The sequence below is a fragment of the Theobroma cacao genome, chromosome 7 (genome assembly GCF_053813885.1).
Source record: "Theobroma cacao isolate CCN51 chromosome 7, ASM5381388v1, whole genome shotgun sequence".
In the NCBI taxonomy this organism is placed as follows: Eukaryota; Viridiplantae; Streptophyta; class Magnoliopsida; order Malvales; family Malvaceae; genus Theobroma; species Theobroma cacao.
In genome coordinates, this window is record NC_142645.1 from 2,879,484 (window position 1) to 2,903,643 (window position 24,160).

Genomic DNA, 24,160 nt, shown 5'->3' on the forward strand with positions numbered 1-24,160 from the left:
TTTTGGTATCTTGTTCACAAGGAAACATGCCAATGGTTAAGAGCCATAGAGACTGCAGAGCAAAACAATGTCCAGCAGCAAAATTTTTATTTTTTTTATACTATTTCTGATCATATTACCCAGGAATTATAGCAGCATGGGTGGCATGATTAGAGAGATTTGGCAACTATTAATCAATGGAACTTGTAAAGAGGAGAGAAAGAGGAAGAAAAAGCAATACTTATTGATGGCAACAAGAACAGCAAGAACTAACTGCTACGTGCCATTAAGTTCCAACAGGGTCTAAACAGCACACCCTCTTTATTAACAAACCTCACCACATAATCACATTAACCATCTAAAACCAAACCACTCGTTCCTACCGATGACTATAAAACCGACCCCTAATCTCCATCATCGCGACTAATTGCTATGCAACTAAGCATCAGCAGTCTCAGCAGAATCTGCAGCAGCCAAGATCAGCTCTGGGTGAATGTTTCCCACATATGTTCCATCAAGTGCATTAGGCAATCCCAATGATTGCAGAGCAAGATGGGCTGCCTTTTGCCCTGATATCATCATGGCTCCAAATGTTGGTCCCTGCAGTGCCAAAAGCAATGCAATACGTTAACAACAGGCCATTGTAAGATCACTATCTTCTTTCATAACAACTCCAAAGCATGCATTTTAGAGGAGGAACTAAATTCAGCATGATTCAGAATCAAACAGAATAATAATGATCATGTAAGTGAAAGTTACCATTCTTGGTGATCCATCAATCTCGGCAACTTCCATTCCAGTAACAATCATCCCAGGCACAATTTCCCTAGTTAGCCTCACAATAGCATCCTCAGCTGTATTCATATCCAGTGCCTTCATCCCCGGCACGCTATCAATCATCCCAATGCTCTTCAACCTCTTGACCCCAGTGGCTCCAAATGGCCCATCATGACCACAAGAGCTCACCACCACCTTGGCCTCCATGACGTTAGGGTCCATGCAGGACTGTGTGTCATGGTTCATTGAAACCAAGGCCCAATTTGTCACAACACCACCAACTCTTCCTCCCTTCACTATCAAGTCCTCTGCCGCCACAGCATTGAACAGCTTCACATTGGGGCGAGCTAGAAGCTTGCTCATGATGGTGGATGTGAACAGGGCTGCATGCTTGATCACCACATAGTCGTCTTGCTCATCATACTCAATCCCAAGTTCATCAAGGAAGCGATGAGCTGGTTTGCGTACTACCTGCATTAACATAGAATTTTTAATCTTTTTAATCAACAACAGTAGAATCTATGGCCTTGCCTTCAAATTGGATCTTTTATATGTCTTCACAAAAGAGAAAACCCTGACTAACTATCTCTTTTTGTTATCTCTCATACCTAAGATCCATTATTTAAGTTATGATGATTTAAGTTAAAACAAAAGATTTAGGCATGTCAAATTCATTTTTGAGATTTACAGATTAAAAGATGTATGAATGCTAAACAATAACAAGACTAAAAATCCGCTGCTGATTGTTTTTCATATTACCAATATCTGAATTCTTGTACCAAAAGAAATTCATAGAAAAGATTTCAATATCTGATTGTTTTTCACATTACCATGGCAGAGAAAAGCTGTCCTCCTAGCCAGGCACCACCTCCAGGGCTAACAGATTGCTCAACAATAGCAACCTGTACGGACGGGTTCTTGCTAAGCTCATAGGCACAAGACAGCCCTGCGGAGCCCGCACCAACCACCACCACATCAGTGTCAGCGTGGGTGATCATGTCCATCATGTACCTACGTGTCATCTCACGTGACACGATGGATTCCTTGATGGGGTCAAACCTGAAATTGTTCAGGTCATACGGTGGAGGTGATGAGGCTGCAGACATGGAAACTGATGCATTGCGTGGAGAGGACTTTGCCTTGAGATGGAAAGAAAGTGGCGTTATGGGAACCCCATGGAAGGAAGACTCAAAGAGGGAAGTGTTTCTGTAAAGTTTGGTAGAGGAAGTGAGAGTAGTAGCTACGGATGATGCCATTACTGCCTGAGAAAAATCAAGAAAGGGTGATCTTTTTGGGGTTCCTTTGCAGCTTAGAGCTGAGAAGATTGCAGAAAAGAGGTGAAGAGGGTGGAAAAGAGTGGAAAGTGAACAAAATATCTGAGAGGACACCTGGGGAAAGGATAGGATTTGAAGGGTTTAGAATCGTTAGGATCTTCTTGTTGAAAGATCTGATTACCCTTGTTGCAGGGTGAGTTACGTCATTCAAGAAAATACTTTGTCCTTTTGGTGTATTTTGGCTTCAACCAATTTGCAGGCACCACTGTATCTGATCCCCACTTTGTCCTTTCTTTGTCACGTGGGATTATCTTGCAGACCCTTTCGGTGATCTTTGTCACCAAGTGCTCAACTTTTGGTCATCTTTTTGTCACTTAATTTGTTACCCTAGGAAGGTATCTATTTGACAATAGTATCTTGGATTCTTCATGGGAAAGGCATATTATTTGTTCATATATATGTAGTTTCAAGCTTGAAATGATTTGGCAAGTGGATACTTCCATCATCTTATAATGATAACAATCACATATTTCATTGTCAAAACTTTGATATTTCAATCTGAAAACTTCAAAACCCTAATCTTCAAGAGAACTTCATTAATGGTGAAATTGACACATCACTAATATGCAATAGCAAAAGGGTTATCCAAAAATAAACACCTTCATTAATGGTAAAAATGGCACCATCTTGCAACCAAAGGAACACTAGGAAAAAAGGTTGGCCATGGTAGATTCCCCACAAATCGAAACTAGAAACTTAAAAGAGAAAAAAGGGCTGTCATTGTATGAAATATGAAGCAATCTTCAAGGTTTAAGATTAGTGAGGTAGGTCCCCAAAATAAAGCCTAAAATGGCCAAAGAGGAAAGAAAGTGAGGGAAGAGAGATTTGATGGAATTTTTGCATTTACAATTTAACCGAATGTATTTCACCATTTTGAGTTTTAACTTTTCTTTTATTATCTTTTCCTCAAACCTTTGAAGAATCAAAACAAATAATCCTTATTTAATATTAGTATCTATTAATACTTACTCTTTTCATCTCTAAATATTTTTTTTCTAAGGCTCGTAAAATTAAAACTAATATTTTAATTTGAATATATTTTATATTAAAATTTGAATTTATTTTTATAATATGGATGTTAATATGCAAAAAAATAAAACAAATAATAAATTTGTAATATAAAAAAAATAAAAATAGTAACATTTGGCTTTTCTTTTATTCCTTCCTTTCCTCTGGGCTGGGTATTGGTGCAACTTGGAAGAAGCACTCATCCTATTCAAAGTCTCAAACTATATTGTTGGGCCTCCTTGAACTAAATACCCCTTTCCATGAGAGCTGAATTCAAATTCAACATGAAAAAGTTTGAGGTAATGGGCTTGGGGTCTTTCCAGCACAAGACAATAATCTTCACATGATGTTGAAAATTAAAATATTTTTATAGAATAACACCTTGCTTTTTTTCATGGACAAGCCAAAATAGAGAAAAAAAAAACATCTTATTTGGATTTAACATCTTATCAAATATCTTAAGACTTGGAGATGGATCTTCTTTGCCTTCCTAAGTTCTAAAATAATGCATAAGTACACTTGTTAGCCAAAGTTTGCAAAACCCATCTCTTGTAATTGCTTACACTACATTGTGGTTGTCGATCCAACCTATATATGATACATGCCAACTATTTTCAAAAGAGAGATAGGCACAGTGATCGATAATAGTGAAACCGTCATTAAATTGGATAGATAAAATATCAAGTTAAGTACTTCAAAAGAAATAAGGTGTATCAATTTCATATCACATAATTAAGAAAATCTTAAAAATTTTATAAATGTGAACATTACACACCTCGATCAACCTTTAGGAGAAAGGATTAGGAGAAGTCTACAGACCTCTATGCACCTCAATAGGTTAATCTTTAATAGAGAATGACACTTACATGTCGGATTCTCTGGTTGGGAAGATGCACAAGCAAGGGATAAAATATGCTTCTTTTCCTTCACCTTTTTGGCTGGAATATAACATTACCAGATAATGCTCATGTCAATTCAATGAAAAAATCATCTTAGAAATGAGAATATAGTTATTCCTGGCTGACATTCGTTCACACATAATGGAATATTTCTACTATTATTGCATATACCTTAGCGGCTAAGGGCATAAAACTCCACAACTCGCATAACCATGACCAATTTTGCCCTAATTTTTCGTAACACAAACTTGGCCAGCTCCCCTATGTTTGCCAATATTTTTATGGATTGCACTAGTTTATATGGTAGGTGAATTCACCGGCCTCTGATGCTTTGTTGAGTCTGTTGATTAACATCCCCCAAGCACTTTTCAAACTCCTTGAGATCCTAGCAGGCAATTTTCATTTTCAATTTCAGATTTACGTATTATTGTAGAAGCAACGTTTTGAGCAAACAAGAACAGGGTCGCAACCAATTACTGAGGCAGTGAGGCTGGAACAGAAGAAAAGAGGCAGGGAACAGAAACCAGAGATCTAATGCTCTTAAAGCAAGTGCACGAACCGGCACAAGAAATCTCTCTCTATAGCTCCGCATGACCAAACATGATCATATCTAAGATCCATACAACCAATAGCCGAAATAAATCTTGTGCTTCATCAGATGATGAAATAAACCCAAACAAAAAATGCAGAAGATATTCAGATGACTAAAAGACCACTTGTTTAACTTTGAGTCATAGAGAAACAAACTTTTATAGATTGCATAATCATCCAACGGTACATAATTGAGGGAACTAGAAAGCACAAGAAATACGAGATGCATATGTCGTTATGAAACTAACATAGAGATGATATAAGACCATAGATATTATCCTAATCAGGTAGTATTTTCTGCTTTGACACAAGCCGTGTGACTTAGCAGAAAACTTTAAGCAGCTGCAACTTAGAAACCATGGATTTTGATGTTCTCCTTCTTCACAATGCCAGCCTGGTCCACAAAGAAAGACAATGAAGTTTAGGAACTTGAACACCACACTGCATCAGATGCACTTTTGCTTATCAACACATGTGACATTGAAATATTCAAGAAGCAAAAACAATTACCTGAACAAGGAAGGTGGAGACATTCTTTCGCTGGTCACCTTGAAGTTGAATAACCTGAATATAAACAGCAATACAACAAACTTAACCATTGGGCACCAATAACAGATATTGACAAGGTTAATAATCTCTTATGGGTTATACACACACCTGCCCTAATTCAGGATCCTGAACCACAGTACCATTGCAGCAAAACTCCTTCTTGAGGTCTTTGAGTATCTTGTTATAGCTGAATTCTTTCTTCAACCCCTGGACAGTTGTCAGGCTTTTCCTACCATTCCGCTGCTGGATACGAATGTGAACATACTCCTTTGCACCAGCACCTGAGTCCTCAGCATTTGCATCAGCAAAGGGATCTAGCACAACAAACACAAAATACAAGTTAAACCCATTTTAACAACAACAGACAAATCAACAACAAAGATGCATAATGGGACTTGGGAAGTTAGGATCCAGGCGTACCAAAGGTAGTAGGAATCTGGACGTCGAGATCAGACATGAAACTTAGTTGATCAAAGAGGCCTAACAACCACAAGCTCAGACCTAAATATGCAAAGCAATACCCACATCAGATATGAATTTATATATCACCATCAAGAATAACAATAATATTCACATAAAATCAAAAAAAAAAAAAGGAATCCTAAATTCCATTTAACAACCAACCAAAGTGGGCATCTCATTCCCTTCTATCAACAAGTTAACATAACAAACGAAAGCCTAACAAACCTCACAAAAAGTAAATAGAAGAAAGAAGTATCTGATCATTGTTAAATAAAAAACCATAAGCTAAACTGGAAACAAGTATAATCACAACAAGATTCAAACTTGCACCCAATCCCTCCCAACGAGGATTAAAATCTTCCCTATTTGCTCTTCCACTTTCTCAAACATACCAAAAAAGAAACAAAACAACACCCCAAAATGTTCTAATTTATGCATTAAGGGACCAAATCTTAACGAATTAGCTACAAACCCATCCCAGAAATCATTACAATTAATCCAAAAGGCACAATTAAAAATCAATTAACATGTTTACAAAAACCCAACATCTAAAAACTCACTATTTTAGATTAATATTCTTTTTCAATCTAATCAAACTATATACAATCATGACAAAACAAAATCCCAGACCTAAAAATGTAACCTTGAATCTTACATTTCGCTCATTTCTTTCAGCCAAAAAAGATTCTTAATCTGATCTAAACACAAACAATTAGCATACAAATTAAAGACAAAAAAGAAGAAATCTCGATTATATACACAAAACCCATGATCAGAAAAGCTCCAGATCAATCACTGACTGATAAAAAATTGATCTTTAACCCCCAAAAACAACAGAATTCAAAGGAAAATTAGAGAAGATTATATAGGAAAATTACCTGATCCGGGGATTTTAGGGCTTTTGGTAGATAATTGAACTTCGGATTACGAGATAATAATGAAACCCTAAAAGTCGGATAAAGTCTGAGAGGCGTTCCTCGGCGTGGTAGGGGTGGTGGTGGAGTTTAGCTTTTTCGTTTGGGTGGAGAGGGAATTAAAAGGAGAGAGTTATACCCAATAATTTATTTAATTAAAAAAATTTTAAGGAAAAGACAATTTTTTTTTCTTTTTGTGGGTATTTTTGGGATTTTTCATAGGTCGTGCGCAAGTTGAGGCGATGGGTTTTTACTCCTGCTATTACGATTTAAAATTGCACTCGCTGTTAACAGCTCGTGATGATAAAATTAGACACGTGGCGGTTGATGGAGTGAGACGTGAGGTGGTAGTGTTGATGAGGAGAAAGGAGGGGAGTTGTTGAGTTGAAAGGGTAGAATTGTCAACGTAAATGGAAATTGTTGAGAAAAAGAAGGTTTGAAGGGATAGAACGACGACGTTGGGAACTGGGAACAATCCTTAAAATGGGCACGTGCGGTTTTTGTTCATGTCTTGTAGGGAAAGACAGAATCAGGTTCGGTTTAGATAAGAGTGGTCCGATTACCCCGAACCAAGTCCTCCCCATTTGTTTCTAGTTAAGATTAATAAATTTACAAATCTAAATATAAAAAAATTATTATCCTAATTACAATTGAGTTAAGTTCAATTATAATCATCAAATTTAATCGTAAATACAAGATATCGTATCATTTATAATAAATAGCGACAAATCTTAGTACGATGATTACGATAAATTTGTTTATTTTCATAAAAATAAATGAATGTTTATGATTATAATTATTTAAATCGTGATATTAAACAGAACCGAAAGAAATTTATAAATTAAAAACAGGAAGACTATGTGGCTTAAAACAAGTAAATGCATAAGCAAAACTCAATCTGGCCATTTTTGTTTTCATAATGCAATTGCTATATTTTTCCATGAGTAAACTTTGTCTTCAACAAATATTAGTGAGAAGGGGAAGGGGTATACAATTGAATCAAGCAACATTGATTTCCTCTGCTATGCTCATCTCCTCCAAGAGCTGAACTTTTGGCTCTAAATCAATGAACTGGTTGGACTTGCTGGCTAAATGTGAAATGCTAACCCTTCCCTGACGCTTGATATAGTCGGCTACAGCCTTCATCTCCTCCAGTGAGATGTATATATATTTTCCTCTGTCATCCATGACACCAGAAAGTCGACCTGTGCACGCGATAAATAAAGGATAGACAAATAAGTCATTAAGTTTTATATGACAAGCACTTAAATTGTTCATTAGATGAAAGTAGTTCCGGAATAGATGGTTATGAACGGAAGGAAACATGAAAATTACATACCCATACTTTCGAGGGAGGTGATCCTATTGATACATTCCTGCATTGATGATAAGTTGTACTTAAAAAGTTAGAAAGCAGAATCTAGGATAGGAACAGGATGGAAGAAGAGAGGCTAGACAGTTCAATTTACGGGTTCCCTTTATTTGCTAGAACTGGAGGCCAAAAGTCGACCTATGAAAGGATTCAATTTAAAGGGGAAATTAACTATTAGGAGCATATACCTGGGTTCTCAGCTTGAATTCTGCAGCCAGATCTTCCAAAGGAATACATTTATGATTCTGCAAGATCATATACAAATACATAAATAACCAAAGTGCAACACAACAACACTCATTCGAAAGCCTTATTGGCACCTAATAAACTGTATGTAGGCTAATGCTTATTCTGTCATTATATAGCACAAATACTTCCAAAACCTTTGTTAAATTCTGATTAAAAAGATTTCAGATCAAAAAAGTTCACATTTGATAGTCATTTGCTTGTCAAAGGAAAAAGATCAAAGCAAGAGGAAATGGAGGAGGCTGAAAACAGCCAAAGAAAATACTTGTCTGCTTATCATGATTTAGAGTAAGAAACCAGTTAATACAGGGCTCAAAATTACCTTAATGTATTCCACAAAATTGGAAAGCAAGTCCTGACTTCCATCTTGCACTTCATTCTCTGTGGTTCCTTCAGCATCAACAGAAAACTCCCCTTTCCACTTCTCAAACTCCAATGCAGCAGCTTCTTCTTCGTTGGCCTTTCGAGCTTGAGCTTCTTCTTCCTAGATAAACGATAGCAAATATCTTAAATTGGGAAATTATATATAAGTGGTTATCTGGGTGGATTCTGAGTATATCAGCGCCACAAAGATGAAGGCAATCAACACACCAGCCTACGCTCCTCCGCTTCACGTTCCTCATCCTTCCTCCTCCGCATTTCAGCATATCGGTCCTGTTTGGTCAGCCTTGACTCCCGAGCAGCTTCTTCAGCCTTGATCAAAAGTCATAAGAACTTAGTGAACAGTGGCAACAGGTCCAAGCATAACAGAATATAAAATAAGTAACGACTGAGATAATAATGATGTACCCTTCTTTGTGCATCCCTTTCTTGCCGCTTCTTTTCTTTTTTCTTCGATGCTTTAGCCTCATAATACCCATCTGCCTCATCTTCTCCATCACTTCCATCAGCAGTTTCTGCATTGACATTTGGATAAATAAATACTTCAGTCAGTGCCACTTACCCCAAGCAGAGAAAACAGCATTTTAAGGAAAGAAAACTAGGCTGCTGTAGAAGCGTAATTCAAATTTAATGCTATGGAAGAGAAAAGAAGGGGTGGGGGATTATTAAGAAAGCATCTCAGATTCACACATCCTTGCACAAAGCCAAATCGTTCCTCTCTCTCTCATTCCTCATAAAAAAAACATTTGAGACATCAAAGATAAGCCATTCCTTAGTATGGTTTTAATCTACAAATAACATAAATTAAACTCCCTATATTCACTAACAACCTTAACCACCTTAAACGTGAAGTATCACTCCACAAAACAAACCACTGTTTCACCTCACATCTCTTTCCTAAATTGAAAGTAATTCCGCTAAATGACAGAAATAACAACATCCAGAAAAGATGATCTGCTGAATGGTCATATATGGTCCTCTACACATTTCATATACAGATTTCATAACTATAGCAAGAAAGTCCCATATGTCATCAAATCAGTAAAATTTGTTAAAATCCTCAACAAACCAATCAAATTTCACATTCTTTCCAATCAACAAACCTTCAGCAGTTGCAGCGGCTGATGACGTGCTAGCTCCTCCGGCAGCCGGTCTCCTCCGCATCCTACTACGACCACCAGTGGCTCCACCACGTACTACATTTTCCCTCCTTGGAGCCTGCAATCCACACAAACCAATTAATAATCGCATAAAATTAAAAAAACCAACAAAATTAGAACTTTCAATACTCCATATATACCTGGCGTTCTTCAACGTGTTCATCGGTTGATCGAGTACCCTGACGGCGTTTCCACAGATATAATGGAACTAATGCGAGTACAAGAAGCATGGAAAGTACTAGAGCAAATATTTCCTCCATTTCTGTATAACTGCCAATGGAAAAGCATTAATCAAACAAAATGGATATGGATTGAATGATAGAAATATACTAAAACCCTAACATGGAAAGGATATACTTCAAGTCCTAAAATTGATGCCAAATTATGTTAAATTTTGAATCTTTTTCACTTAATCGAAAAGAAAAACGAAAAACCAGATCGATGAGTGGTAACTCTACGTTTGGCTGCCGAGAAAACTAAAGAAAGATTCAGAAAAAGAAAGAAAAGAGAGTGGATTTTCAGGAAGATACCTCAGGCAAGAACCAGAGGAGAGAGGCCTTCCGTCGATAGATGTCAAATTTTAACAGCTGCTATAGCGAAGCAGTAACGACGTCGTTTACCAGTTGACCAACAAACTCAGAATTTTCATTTTTTTTTAATTTTTTATGTCCAAGAACATTTTATGAATAAATTCAATTTTGGGTATTTATATTATGTTGCAAAACAAAAAAAAATTTCCTTGATTGGAAATTAAGAGTTGTTTATAGTTTTTTTTTCTTTTTTGGGATTTTTGTATGGATAATTTTTTGTTTTTCTTATTTATAGAAGAAGGAAATTAATCTTGGTACATAAAGAACCAAAGCTTTAGCCGCAGAACAGAAATTTCTTGCTCAAATGGTAATTTACAACAAAGCTTAAACAATTAATTGATGCTTCCTGATTCAGATTCCCAGCTCTGGCACAACAAATTTTATTTCTAAAGCTTGTTCAGATTCTTTCATCAAAGCTTCATGACTTCAGCAGCAGCTTGCAGGGTACCAAACTTCCATGTCTACGAATATGGCATTGGGACCTGATTAGCTTCACACCAGATTCTTTTGTCAGCTGATTGTAAGAACCCCAAAATTTCATGTCCAACAAGCTTACAAAAACTATAGATAATCATATGATTTTAGCGACCTGTTGTAGAAAAAGAATTACTTATTAATGGTTCAGCAAAACTTTCAGTTGGTGAAGCCAAGGGAACTTGATACATGGGAATAGGCATCTGCAATGGGAGATCAGGCATTTCTGCTTCAAAATTCAGGACTTGAATCGCCTGTCTTATCGAGGGCCTCAACGTGTAATCTGGATGTGCACACCAGAGTCCAACCATTACCATGCACTTTGCTTGTTGTTCATCGAACCCCATCTGCAATCTTTCATCAACAGCCGATAGAGGCTCCCCCCGTCTGTAAAGATCCCAAACCCACTCTACCAATCCCATCTCATCGTTTCTAGGATCTCTTGCCCTTCTACCTATCACAAGTTCTAAAGTCACAACCCCAAAGCTGTAAACGTCTGACTTGCTGCTTGCTTTACCTGAGATTACATATTCTGGAGCCATGTAGCCTAAAGTTCCAGCCAAACAAGTTGTTCGAGGATCTAGCTCGTGGTCCACCAGACGAGCTAATCCAAAGTCACCGAGCTTGACATTGAAACCAGAATCCAGCAATACATTCCCAGCTTTGATGTCTCGGTGCACCACACACTGCTCCCAATCATTGTGAAGATAAAACATTGCTGTTGCTAAACCAAGACAAATCTTGTACCTTACAGCCCAAGTTAGAGTACAATTGTGGGTAAATAAGTGAGAATCGAGACTACCATTGGGCATGAACTCGTACACAAGCAGGAAGTGACCTCGATCATGACACCAGCCAATGAGTTGCACCAGATTCCTGTGTCTTAACCGGCTAACAATCGTCACCTCAGCTAAATACTCCTTTTCTCCCTGTTTAGAACCCCTTGAAAATTTCTTCACTGCTACGTCTATGTCTAACTCTGGTAGGTGTCCCTTGTAAACAGCTCCAAATCCACCTTGGCCCAACTTCCTGTCATCTGAAAAATTGTTGGTGGCTGAGATAAGATCTTTGTAAGAAAATCTTCTTGGTCCTGCTCCTCTTTCGAGGTCATGAATAATCCAGATTAAGCTTATTCCCTCTGGATTCTCCTGCTTGTTTCCAATCTTCTTTCCCCAAATTGTAAAATATGCCACAATACACCCAACTACTGGAGCACCAAAACATAGCAGTGCAATCATTATGATCTTGTCAGTCTTTGATCCTTTTGTCTGCTTGGAAGCCAAGCTGGAACTGAACTGCCATGATTTAAGTATATGTTTCTCGTGATAAAGACCTGTTGCAGCTCCAATCCCAACCTTGACCCACTCCATGGGTAAAACCTCCCTCAGATCAACATGGAAAGAAAGACTAGAATTTTCTTGAGGATTAGAGGTGGCCTTGTACCTCCAAGACACAGTCAAGTTCTTAGTGGAAGCATTATAAGAAATCCATGCATCAGCAGTATCTCCGCTGTGAAAGCTAGCATTCCAAGGTGTGTACACAGAAGAATTGAGCGAGTTGATATTGATGCCCACATGCTCATAAGGAGGATCCGTTTCTAAGTTAGCAAAAGAGTCAAACTCAACCAAAACAATTTGATGCTTCGGCTGTGATAACTCAGAGATTAAGGTGTTAGGAAATAGGCCTAAACCACCACCACCTGAATTCTCAGGAGATTGAAATCCAACAGGAACAATGAAAAAGACGATCCCATCACCATAAAGTAGGTTGTCAGGACCTAAGGTATCGATAGTGAAGGAAAAATGGGTGGTAAAGTCAGTAAGCTGCTTGGTACCAAAGTCCTGGAGCCGCACAGGCTCTGTACAAATAACTTGGCCAAGGCGATAAAGCGAATCCTTGGTCAAGTTCATGGCTCCAGCAGAAGGACTCGCATCTCCCCTGTATTCAATGTCTGTCATGTTAGAACCAAAGTGAGTTATGTTGAAGGAAACCGAATCAATCAAAGGAAGGAAGAAAAGAAAGGTTGCAAAAATCGTAAGCTGCTGTATGAAAAAGTCCATTGAAACTACAATGTGAAGGAGAAAAGGAAGAAGGCAACTTATAACAATTTCCTAGGATTTGGTAGTTAAAAGTTGAAGTTGTATGCTTACACATTTGACAGGAAAAGGTACAATTATTGATTAAGAGAAAGTTAATAATCTGTTCCATGAAACCCGGGCCGCTGATTCATGTGTCCATGGAAACTTCAGATTAATATTGTAAGGTTAGGTCTAATAAACGTTGTTGGCAAACTTACAAAAGTAAACGTTATGCACCTATCGAATTAAGTTTTTAATAAAAAAATCATAATCGTACAAAAAAATAATATTAAAACAGTTCAATTTAAAAACATTGATTGATATATAATTTTTTATCTAAAAAATAAGATTCAAATATCTCTTTTCTCAATTATTAAAAAAAAAAAAAAACCTAAACTCACACAAACCAAGCAATTCTAATAGTGTACCGATTAACTTAAATTCTCTTTTTCATTCAAGATTAACTTAGTTTCGGAACGTGGAGCAAGCTCTCCTATATATTTCCAGGCGCATGGCCCCGTTGCAGTAATTTTGTACGAGAAATCAGACCCACGTTCATGTGTATTCGCCCAAGGCACGTGCACATTTCCATGGTTTCTCACCTTGAAGGAAAAAGCCAAGAAATTTGGTCCAGAAGCTAAAAGAGGAAAAAGCAAGGAATACCAAATAAAGAAGAGAAAGAGCCTCCCGCTCTAGTGGGAAAATGTGGAACAACTTTCCCTTGCTTTCACATTTGTTGAACACATCCTAGCGGCGATAAAAAGAATTACTTATTGAAAAATATTTTTGATCAGTTCTACGGTTAATATTCGTTTTAAAATTTAATATGACATCAAAGCATACATCATCTTTTATTTTTAATTTTTTTCATAAATTTCTTTTATTTATAATCAATTAACTTTAAATTAGATATCTATCTTTTTTATCTTGTAATATGAAAAGTGCATTTATTTAATTTATATATATATATTCTTAAAATATTATTATTCTCCATCCGTTTATTTTTTTTTCATTTTTCCTTTTTGAAATGTTTACTTTTACCTTTTTTTATATAACAAATTTATTTTTCATGAATTTTTTTACTTTTTCATATTTAAAAAAAATTAAACATCCATATTATGAATTTTTAACAATTATAATATAAAATAAATAAAAAAACATTTTGAAATGATAAAAGTACGATAATATTGAATCTATATACTAATTATATATTTATTTATTAGTCCAATAAGTAATAGTTTGGATTAAATGTCCAAACCCGGCCCATAGGCTTTCAAGTTGTGGTGGGCTGGCAGCCTATGATTTCAATTAGGAACATGGATTTGAAAATGATTTTGATTTCATGGGGCAAAACCTAAAAGAGGTGAACCTTTGGGGTTCTCTTGAGAGACTATTATTTATTATTATTTTTTAAAATGTTGGGATATTTTAATATAATGAATTGGAATATTTTAAGGGTGGACTTGCAATTCTCTATATTTATAAACTAACCCACATAACTATTGATATTTACAATAAACCCATTAATCTCCACCAGTGATTTCTTGTATATCAAATTAATTAAAGAGAGGGTTTATGTTTTATACATTGTCAGTTACTATGATTTTATACATTATGACTTACCCATATAGTAAAATTTTGTAAATTTACCAAGATTTTATAAATGTGCAAAGATAATATATCAAATATAAACCTTAAAAAATGTACTTAGGAGAAATTTGAAAGCTAAAATTTGGAAGAAAAGAATAATGACATCAGGATTACAATATTGAAAAACTTGCTGCTGCAGAATGTAAAAGACAAAAAAGCCTAAATTTGTCTTGTCTGAGCCAAACCCAAAAAAAGATGCAAAACAATGATGAATACGAAGAAAAACAACACTTCCCAACACATTCCACAATAATGCTTTCACTGGCTTGTAGAGTACCTTGTTCCAATACATCTCAATCTCCTCAGCTGTTCTTCCAGGGATTCTCCCAGCAATCAGTGTCCATCTGGTATAGCATGTTGCACCCTCTTTTTTAACATGAAAATATTCTAAAAAAAACAACCATGTGTACGTATATGAGCAGAAGGTTTGATAAAGAACAGAAGATGTACTGCTACTCCCTTTCTCCAACCAAGTTAAACGTCCTGATTATCAGTGTTTCCTCATCTTCTGAGAACTGAAGTTCAGAATCTTGTTTATTGTGATCCTCTGGAAATGAAATAACTCAGGTTAGAAAGCACACAGGACCTTCTGGTTACAAGCTTCTTTCAAATTATATGGATTTTTTTTTTTTTTTGGGGGGGTGGTGGGTGCGGGTGGTGGGGGAGATTATTGTTTGTTTTTCTTATTTATAGAAGACGGAAATTAATCCTCCTACATAAAGAACCCAAGCTACCAAGCGTTTAGCAGCAGAACAGAAATTTCTTGCTCATATGGTAATTGACATCAAAGCTTTAACAATTAATTGATGCTTCCTGATTCAGATTCCCAGCTTTGGCACAACAAAGTTTATTCTAAAGCTTGTTAAGATTCATTCATCAAAGCTTCATGGCTTCAGCAGCAGCTTGAGGTGTAATACCCTCAAAAATATCATACTTAATTAATTATATAAAAAGTTATAATCTATATTAAACAAATAAATAAATATAATATAAGTTCAACTTTTTATAATTGCAGTTATGACTTTAGGTTTGTTAATAAAATAAGGATCTTTAAGTAAATAAAAAAGTTTAATTAATATCAGTTTTTTTTTATCACGTTTAAGTTAGTGGGGTTAAAGTCAGTTATTTTATCTGATAACAACTCACTAAATCACGTTAAAAAAAAATAATGGATGTCAGTTTGTTTCATCAAACTCAAACGATAGACAGTCAAAGGAGTTTCGCACCAGGGAAAAAGAAAGACAAAAGGAAAGGTTAAAGTATTGAAGGAATTGTTGATTAAGGTAAGTTGGTGTTGTATTGTCATAGTTTGGGTACAAAGAACTTTAAATTAGTTGTATCTTCTTACCTTTTATTTAAATTTGGTACTTTTTTTATGACTTTCCGGTAGCATGATGGGTACCAATGAAAAAGGTCTTGAAAAGATCTTTTCAATGGTTTTTGTAGCATCTCGTTTGGCCTTATGGTTAGGAAGATATGAATTTTTGAAGTTAATTAGAAACCTGATTTTTAACAGTTTTGACAACTCAACTTTGGGTCACCGGAACTCTATATTCTGGCAACGTTTTTGGTCGTTTCTTTGAGGGCTTTTGAAGTATGAAATAAGGTGTTTATTTTGGCACCAATGGCTCGGTTAGAGGCTTCCTGTGTTAAGAGAATTAAAGCCTCAAATTGGGCTCGTTGATACTGGAAACCCAAAAATCTGGATATTTTTGTGACGATTTTGAGAATTTTAGCTTTCGAAACTTGAGAATTTTCTGTTCTTTTTAATCGAAACAAATTTTGGTGTTGTATTATGATATGAATACTTCATATTGGTGTTGATTTCATCACTGAAAATTTATCGGATTAAAAGTTACAAGTGCTTAAAGTAGGCCAAATGGCCATCCAGATTCTGGAAATTTCTGAAAACAGAAAATTTCTTTTTAATTTGTTTTAAAATTTGATTTTAATTAATATGTGATAAATTCTATTGTAAACTTCATAAATATTGGATATGTGATTTCTACTGTATTTTTATGTCAAGAAGTATGTATTTTTATATTTTATAAATTATTTTTTAAAATTAGTAGATTTTATTAAAATATCAAAAATTTATGAAAAATTATAAATATAATTTTTCAAGAGAAATTAGTGTTATCTCTCTATCTGAAATTAAAATCCTTACTGATTTTATGATTTAAGTTTAATTCTCAACCTTATTGCAAAATTTTGTTTAATTCAAAAATATATATAATAATAAAATATTACCTTATTAACCAAAAATGTTCTTAAATTGTAATAAAAGTCGCTACACACCCTAAGTGCTTAGGATGGTCAACGAAAAGTCACCTTGTAGGATCTGTTTGTAAATTCAGTTCTGATTTTTGTATATGTTTTTTGAAATATTAGGCTTTTAGGAGGATTTTCAGAATTACTACTTGAAAGTGAAATTAACAAGATCAGGTAAGTGACTGATATCTCTTCGGTGTTTTTACACTTTAAAATTTAGCATCAATCTGAATTTGTACATGAGATATAATATTTTATCCAATAATTTATTAAAATCGAGTTGAGCATTCAAAATGTATATATATATGAGTTTATATGTTGGATTTATAATGTCGTTTATGCAAAGCATAATTTCTGATTTTGAAATTTGTATACGACTTTTGTATAATGTATGCATATATGATTTCGCAAATATAAATACAAATATTTAGTCTGAAACAAATATACTTTTGTGGTGTATGAGATATGCTTGAAAAATTTGATATACTGTTTTATGAACTTTGGGTAATCTAAAAATATATATATTTCTGTTTTGTCTCCTAGTATGGCTATGCTCTGACCCTGCCAATAGGGGTTAAATGTTGGTCATGTCGACATGTGTTCTGTGATTAGAGATCGATTTACCAACCGCACCACCGGTTACAGAATAGTGGTATTTGTGATATCTGTTCAATGAAACCAATGATTGCTTTGATATGCTTCTGACCCCTACCACCCGGGTTAATTGTGGTTCTATTTCTGACCTATGCCACGGGGGTTAAGTGTGATCGTAGCATGTTACGGGAGATCATAAAAATTTAAATATTGTGAATATAATTGTTCTATTATTTGAATGCACAAAATTTTGAAGTATATGATTCTGAATAAGATTACCCAATATTTTGTCTCGGCATTTGTAAATGATATTTTGTCTTAAATGTTCTAAGCATGCTTAATCCGGCTGAAGGGATGTTAGTTACTTGCTGAGCAGTTGGACTCACCTTTTCCTTCAAATTTTTTTCAGGTTGTGATTTGGTCAACCACGCCGAAATTTTGGGGAGTGATGTTTAATTTAATAGCACTTAAATTGTTTAGGATTTATTTAAATATTATGAACATCGAACTATCTTAATTAGTATTCAGACTTTTATCTTGATTTAGTAGCTTTATGATTTTGAAGATTTAATTTTGAATATTGTCGAATTATGATTTTTAAAAATTCTATTGCCAAATATAGTTTATAAATCACTAAATTTTTTAAGTATATCAGTTTCTTTTAGTAATGATTTAAGATATATATTTTAGAGCCTTGCATATATGTAAGATTATACCTTACAGATATACGGCGTCTGTCATGTCTCAGGTCTGGGGCGTGACATGAGGGGTACCAAACTTCCACGTCTAGGAATATGGCATTGGGACCTGATTAGCTTCACACCAGTTTCTTTTTTCAACTGCTTGTAAAAACCCCAAATTTCATGTCCAACGAGCTTACAAAACCTATAGATAATCGTATGATTTTAGCGACCTGCTTCAGAAAAAGAATTACTTATTAATGGTTCAGCAAAGCTTTCAGTTGGTGAAGCCGAGGGGACTTGATACATGGAAACAGGCATCTGCAATGGGAGATCAGGCATTTCTGCTTCAAAATTCAAGACTTTAATTGCCTGCCTTATCGAGGGCCTCAACGTGTAATCTGCATGTGCACACCAGAGTCCAACCATTACCATGCACTTTGCTTGTTGTTCATCGAACTCCATCTGTAATCTTTCATCAACAGCTAATAGAGGCTCCCCCCGTCTATAAAGATCCCAAACCCACTCTACCAATCCCATCTCGTCGTTTCTAGTATCTGTTGCCCTTCTACCAGTCACAAGCTCTAAAGTCACAACCCCAAAGCTGTAAACGTCTGACTTGCTGCTTGCTTTTCCTGAGATTACATATTCTGGAGCCATGTAGCCTAAAGTTCCAGCCAAACAGGTTGTTCGAGGATCTAGCTCGTGGTCCACCAGCCGAGCTAATCCAAAGTCACCAAGCTTGACATTGAAACCAGAATCCAGCAATACATTCCCAGCTTTGATGTCTCGGTGCACCACACACTGCTCCCAATCGTTGTGAAGATAAAACATTGCTGTTGCTAAACCAAGACAAATCTTGTACCTTACGGCCCAAGTTAGAGTACAATTGTGGCTAAATAAGTGAGAATCGAGACTACCATTGGGCATGAACTCGTACACAAGCAGGAAGTGACCCCGATCATGACACCAGCCAATGAGTTGCACCAGATTCCTGTGTCTTAACCGGCTAACAATCATCACCTCAGCTAAATACTCCCTTTCTCCCTGTTTAGAACCCCTAGAAAATTTCTTCACTGCTACATCTATGTCCAACTCTGGTAGGTGTCCCTTGTAAACAATTCCAAATCCACCTTGGCCCAACTTTCTTTCATCTGAAAAATTGTTGGTGGCTGAGATAAGATCTTTGTAAGAAAATCTTCTTGGTCCTGCTCCTCTTTCAAGGTCATGAATAATCCAGATTAAGCTTATTCCCTCTGGATTCTCCTGCTTGTTTCCAATCTTCTTTCCCCAAATTGTAAAAAATGCCACAATACACCCAACTGCTAGAGCACCAAAACATAGCGGTGCAATCATTATGATCTTGTCAGCCTTTGATCCTTTTGTCCGCTTCGAATCCAAGCTGGAACTGAACTGCCATGCCTTAAGTATATGTTTCTCGTGATAAAAACCTGTTGCAGCTCCGATCCCAACCTTGACCCACTCCATGGGTAAAACCTCATTCAGATCAACATGGAAAGAAAGACTAGAATTTTCTTGAGGATTAAAGGTGACCTGGTAACTCCAAGACACGGTCAAGCTCTTAGTGGAAGCATTATAAGAAATCCATACATCAGCAGTATCTCCACTGTGAAAGCTAGCATTCCAAGGACTGTACACAGAAGAATTGAGCGAGTTGATGTTGATGCCCACATGCTCATAAGGAGGATCCCATCTTTCTGAGTTGACAAAGGAGTCAAACTCAACTACAACAATTTGATGCTTCTGCTGTGGTAACTGAGGGATTAAGGTGTTAGGAAATAGGCCTAAACCACCACCAGTTGAATTCTCAGGAGATTGAAATCCAACAGGAACAATGAAAAAGACGATCCCATCACCATAATCTAGGTTGTCAGGACCTAAGGTATCGATAGTAAAGGAAAAATGGGTGGTAAAGTCAGTAAGCTGCTTGGTACCAAAGTCCTGGAGCCGCACAGGCTCTGTACAAATAACTTGGCCAAGACGATAAATCGAATTCTTGGTCAAGTCCATGGCTCCAGCAGAAGGACTCGCATCTCCCTTGTATTCAATGTCTGTCATGTTAGAACCAAAGTGAGTTATGTTGAAGGAAACCGAATCAATCAAAGGAAGGAAGAAAAGAAAGGTTGTAAAGATGGTAAGCTGTCGTATGAACAACTCCATTGAGACTACAATGTGACAGAGAAAAGGAAGGAGGTAAGTTATAACAATTTCGTAGGATTTGATAGGAAAAAGTTGGAAGTTGTATGATTACACATTTGACAGGAAAAGGTACAATTATTGATTAAGAGAAAGTTATGAATCTGTACCATGAAACCAGGCAGGCTGATTCATGTGTCCATGAAACTTCAGAATAATATTTTTAAGGTTTACTCAAATAAACTTTGACAGCAAACTTCAGCGGCACAGAATGTTCACATTGACCTGTTGACTTGATTGTAAATCATTTCATCTAAAACTTTAAGCCAAATCAATAGATTATTTCCCGTAATGCTTCCCTTGCAGAACTCATAAAACTCTGCGAGTAATCCATGTTTAAGTGTAACATTAAACTCTTCAAAAGAAATAAATAATGTACTTCCAACTCAAATCAGAGAAATAAAATTTTTTTTAAAATTTATAAACACAGATGTTGCATACCTGCTAAATTAACTTTTTGATAAGATAATCATGAAGATTTTGATAAAGTAATATTAGAGCAATCCAACCTAGACTCCACTTATACCAAGCACTTGCCGATTGACTTGATTCTTTTTCTATTAAAGATTTGACTTAGTTTCTTAGTGTGGAACATGCTGCTTTTGTTTATATCCTCCTTGGGTTGCTCCTTAGTGCATGACAAGCTCTCCTAGATATTTCCAGGCGCAGGGCCCCGTCAAATCATGTGTATTTGGCAGAGATACATGTATATTCCATGGTACTTTCCTTTTAGGAAAAAGCCAAGAAATTTGGTCCTAAGGATTAAGAGGAAAAAGCCAAGAAATAAAAAAAAATGATAATGAAGAGAAAGAACCTGCTGCTCTATTGGGCAAATGTGGAAGAAATTCCACTTTGTTCAACACATCTTGTAAAAAAATTTCATATTCAAAATATTTTTGACAAATAAATTTCGATTTTAGATTTAATATTTGTCTTAAAATTTAACATGACATCAAAGCAAACTTACCTTTATTCATTTATTTTTTTATGAACCTTTTATTTTATAATTAATTAATTTTAAATTAAATATACGTCTTACAAGTTTAACAAGCTTTCAAAGTCGGGAATCATGAGAAATTTTAGAATGAAAAAATAGTAGGAAAGCTAAACAAGTATTTCATCTTGACCAATTAAGACTACAATAATAATGCAAATACACTTCAAGGAGACCTTTTTATTCCTAAAAATATGTTCATGTGAATCTCTTGTTCATAATAATGTTCATGTGAATATCTCAACTCTTACTCCTAAATCAAGATTTAATGTTACATTTCCCCAAAATTTTTTATCTAATTTGAATTACTATATATCTTGTAATATGAATAATGCATTTTCATTTAAATTATATATGTTAACATGAAATATTATTATGCTCCATCCATTCCATTTTTTGTTCCGATTTTCTTTTCGAGATGTATCAAAATGAAGTTCGTATTACTATTTTTTGTATGACAAATTTACATCTATAATATATTTTTAAAAAAAATTTTAACATAATATATATCAAATTCAAAACTTTTATAATAATTCTTCGTGACAATAAAAAAAAAACAAATATTTAGAGATGAAAAAAATAAAATAACATTAAGTATATATACTAGCCATATATCTATTTATTAGTCCAAACTCGGCCTATGGGCTTTCTGAAATGCTAAAGTTGTAATGGGCTGGTAGCCCATGATTCTAATTAGGGAAATGGATTTGGAAATGATTATGATTTTATGGGCAACTCAAAATGTTTAAAATGTTTGGATCCTTTAATATAATGAAACTGGAATATCTATGGATGGACTTGCAATTCTAAATATTTATAAACTAACCCATATTACTATCAATAATTACAATTAACCCATTGATCTCGACTTGTGGTTTCTTTTTTATCAAATTAATAAAAAGAGAGTTTATGTTCTACATACTGTCAGCTAATACTATTTATGCACTATTATTTTACCATATAGGGAAATTTCATAAATTTATAAAGGTAATATATCAAAATATAAACCTTTTAAGAAAAAAAAATAGTTTCGATTTTTGAGTCACGGATGTTCTTCGATGATGAAAGTTTTCTTAATAGAAGAGAGATTAACAAGTTTTTACTAAGAAAATGACCATCCTTCAATTAGCAAAATGGGAATTTGTTCAGATTCCATTCAAACAAAAACATGGTTCCAACATATTTACATCCTACATTTAGGTCATGTCAAGGGGCAGTAAATTTCCAGACTCTCAAACCAAAAGACCCAAAGCCACTAGTTCCAAGATTCAGAACCAAAACAATATACCCCTTATGTTTCACCAATTACATAATAATTAGTTAAGTCATCAAATTCTATTTAGGCCCCAAAACAAAAACTTCCCAACACATTCCACAATGATGCTTTCACTGGCTTGTAGAGTATCTTGTGTTCCAATACTTCTCAATCTCCTCAGCTGTTCTTCCAGGGATTCTCCCAGCAATCAGAGTCCATCTGGTACAACATGTTGCACCCTCTTTTTTAACATAAAAATATTTTAAAAAAGACAAATATGTGTACGTGTATGTGTATGTACGTGCTTGTACGTATGTGTACCTGATGAAAAAAGTTTGAAAAAGAAGAGAAGATGTACTACTACTACCTTTCTCCAACCAAGTTAAACATCCTGATTATCAGTGTTTCCTCATCTTCTGAGAACTGCAGTTCAGAATCTTGTTTATTGTGATCCTCTGGAAATGAAATAACCCAGGTTAGAAAGCACAAAGGACCTTCTGGTTTCAAGCTTCTTTCAAATAAGCAAGGTATAGGAAGTGAAATACTCTACCCAAAACTATAATATGAAACTTGGGTGTTTTTCTTTGTTGCTTCTTTTCAACACCTAGATGATGAGTCAAACGCTCAAACTCTAGTCAGCCATAGGAAAAGCTGAAGGTTCTAATGTTTTTTTCCCTTTGAAAAAGTACATAGTTAAGAGAAACATGAAAGCTAAAATTTGGAAGAAAAGTGTAATGACATCAGGATTACAATATTGTAGAACTTTCTGCTGCAGAATATAAAAGAGAAAAAAGCCTAAATTTGTCTTGTCATAGCCAAACCCAAAAAAAGAAAGAAGTAAAACAATGATGAATAAGAAGAAAAATAAACAGAAAATGGGATCTCAACAGTAATGGACATTTGGGATTTGAAGAACAGGCCTAAGGATTTTACCTATAGAGTCCATAGATGCATCTTCACTAGAAGAGTGTTCTGATTCAGCCATTTTCTTCTTCCTTTTTTTTTTTCCACTCAAAGAATGAAACCTCAAACCACTTAACCCTTTGTCAGAGAGTCACAAGAGAATTATGTGAGTTGGAGAGATGTTGGGGAACCGGAGGCATTTAAATAGTATTTCATGCATGACTGAGAGAGAAACATTCTCCTACAGGAAGTTTACTGGGAGGGAGAATGGAAGGTGGGAAGGGAATATTTTGTAGAATGGTAGTTGGCAAAGAGAATAAGGGGTTTGGTATGTTAGGTGAATATAGATTACTGATAAAGTTTTTGACATGAATTTAAAAAAGGGTTGTACTGTAACAAAGGTAGCATCAGATGAGTTATACCTTTGTGATTAATAAATATTCCACAATTGACTCGTGTTTCAGATTTTTAGCAGGTTTTGTCATCTAGTTCATCTGCCATCTTCTGCATCTGATCTAATAATTTTCCTCGTTTTACCAATATGACACATGGGAGTTGAAAGTGATGGTAATAGGACTTGTAATTCACAAACCTCACTCTCTATAGACAAAAGTATGGAGATGAATGGTTGCATCAGAGGAAACTCTTGTCCTTGCAACTTGAAACTTCACCTGACTCTCATTTTCATGCACCCAAAGGAAAGAAAATCCATCTTGTTTTGATTTGAGTTTCAGTTTGATTCAACCAGTCACCATGAATACTAGAATTGAACTGCTCCATAT

The 24,160-nt window shown here is 35.3% G+C and overlaps 5 protein-coding genes and 1 pseudogene across 6 annotated transcripts; all 6 read right to left on the reverse strand.

Annotated features, from left to right (window-relative positions):
• Positions 1 to 203: 203 nt before the first annotated feature.
• Positions 204 to 2,152, reverse strand: THI1 (thiazole biosynthetic enzyme, chloroplast (ARA6) (THI1) (THI4)). The gene is made up of 3 exons (XM_007020960.3): positions 1,587 to 2,152; positions 739 to 1,227; positions 204 to 579 (listed from the first exon to the last, which is right to left on the reverse strand). Exons 1-3 carry the CDS (start codon positions 2,010 to 2,012, stop codon positions 418 to 420), a joined length of 1,077 nt encoding a protein of 358 aa, XP_007021022.1. The 5' UTR covers positions 2,013 to 2,152; the 3' UTR covers positions 204 to 417.
• Positions 2,153 to 4,713: 2,561 nt separating this feature from the next.
• LOC18593645 (protein translation factor SUI1 homolog 2-like) lies at positions 4,714 to 6,639 on the reverse strand. The gene is made up of 5 exons (XM_018124488.2): positions 6,478 to 6,639; positions 5,558 to 5,638; positions 5,246 to 5,451; positions 5,099 to 5,152; positions 4,714 to 4,982 (listed from the first exon to the last, which is right to left on the reverse strand). The coding sequence occupies exons 2-5, from the start codon at positions 5,592 to 5,594 to the stop codon at positions 4,938 to 4,940; spliced, it is 342 nt and encodes a 113-aa protein (XP_017979977.1). The 5' UTR covers positions 5,595 to 5,638; positions 6,478 to 6,639; the 3' UTR covers positions 4,714 to 4,937.
• Positions 6,640 to 7,374: 735 nt separating this feature from the next.
• LOC18593646 (DDRGK domain protein) lies at positions 7,375 to 10,340 on the reverse strand. Of its 2 annotated transcripts, none has more exons than XM_007020962.3 (9): positions 10,203 to 10,340; positions 9,813 to 9,942; positions 9,616 to 9,730; positions 8,921 to 9,027; positions 8,723 to 8,824; positions 8,454 to 8,615; positions 8,074 to 8,130; positions 7,853 to 7,889; positions 7,375 to 7,718 (listed from the first exon to the last, which is right to left on the reverse strand). In XM_007020962.3, the coding sequence occupies exons 2-9, from the start codon at positions 9,930 to 9,932 to the stop codon at positions 7,513 to 7,515; spliced, it is 906 nt and encodes a 301-aa protein (XP_007021024.3). In that variant the 5' UTR covers positions 9,933 to 9,942; positions 10,203 to 10,340; the 3' UTR covers positions 7,375 to 7,512. The 2 variants fall into 2 exon arrangements, with proteins under 2 accessions (XP_007021024.3, XP_017979967.2); XM_018124478.2 differs by lacking the exon at positions 10,203 to 10,340 and adding an exon at positions 10,131 to 10,151.
• A 195-nt stretch (positions 10,341 to 10,535) lies between these two features.
• On the reverse strand, positions 10,536 to 12,974 carry LOC18593647 (L-type lectin-domain containing receptor kinase IX.1-like). The gene is made up of 2 exons (XM_088807898.1): positions 10,873 to 12,974; positions 10,536 to 10,752 (listed from the first exon to the last, which is right to left on the reverse strand). The coding sequence occupies exons 1-2, from the start codon at positions 12,794 to 12,796 to the stop codon at positions 10,724 to 10,726; spliced, it is 1,953 nt and encodes a 650-aa protein (XP_088664024.1). The 5' UTR covers positions 12,797 to 12,974; the 3' UTR covers positions 10,536 to 10,723.
• A 5,097-nt stretch (positions 12,975 to 18,071) lies between these two features.
• On the reverse strand, positions 18,072 to 20,176 carry LOC18593648 (L-type lectin-domain containing receptor kinase IX.1 pseudogene; annotated as a pseudogene).
• Positions 20,177 to 22,345: 2,169 nt separating this feature from the next.
• Positions 22,346 to 23,760, reverse strand: LOC18593649 (MYB-like transcription factor ETC1). Its single transcript, XM_007020966.3, has 3 exons — positions 23,409 to 23,760; positions 22,843 to 22,930; positions 22,346 to 22,694 (listed from the first exon to the last, which is right to left on the reverse strand). Exons 1-3 carry the CDS (start codon positions 23,458 to 23,460, stop codon positions 22,607 to 22,609), a joined length of 228 nt encoding a protein of 75 aa, XP_007021028.1. The 5' UTR covers positions 23,461 to 23,760; the 3' UTR covers positions 22,346 to 22,606.
• Positions 23,761 to 24,160: the final 400 nt, after the last annotated feature.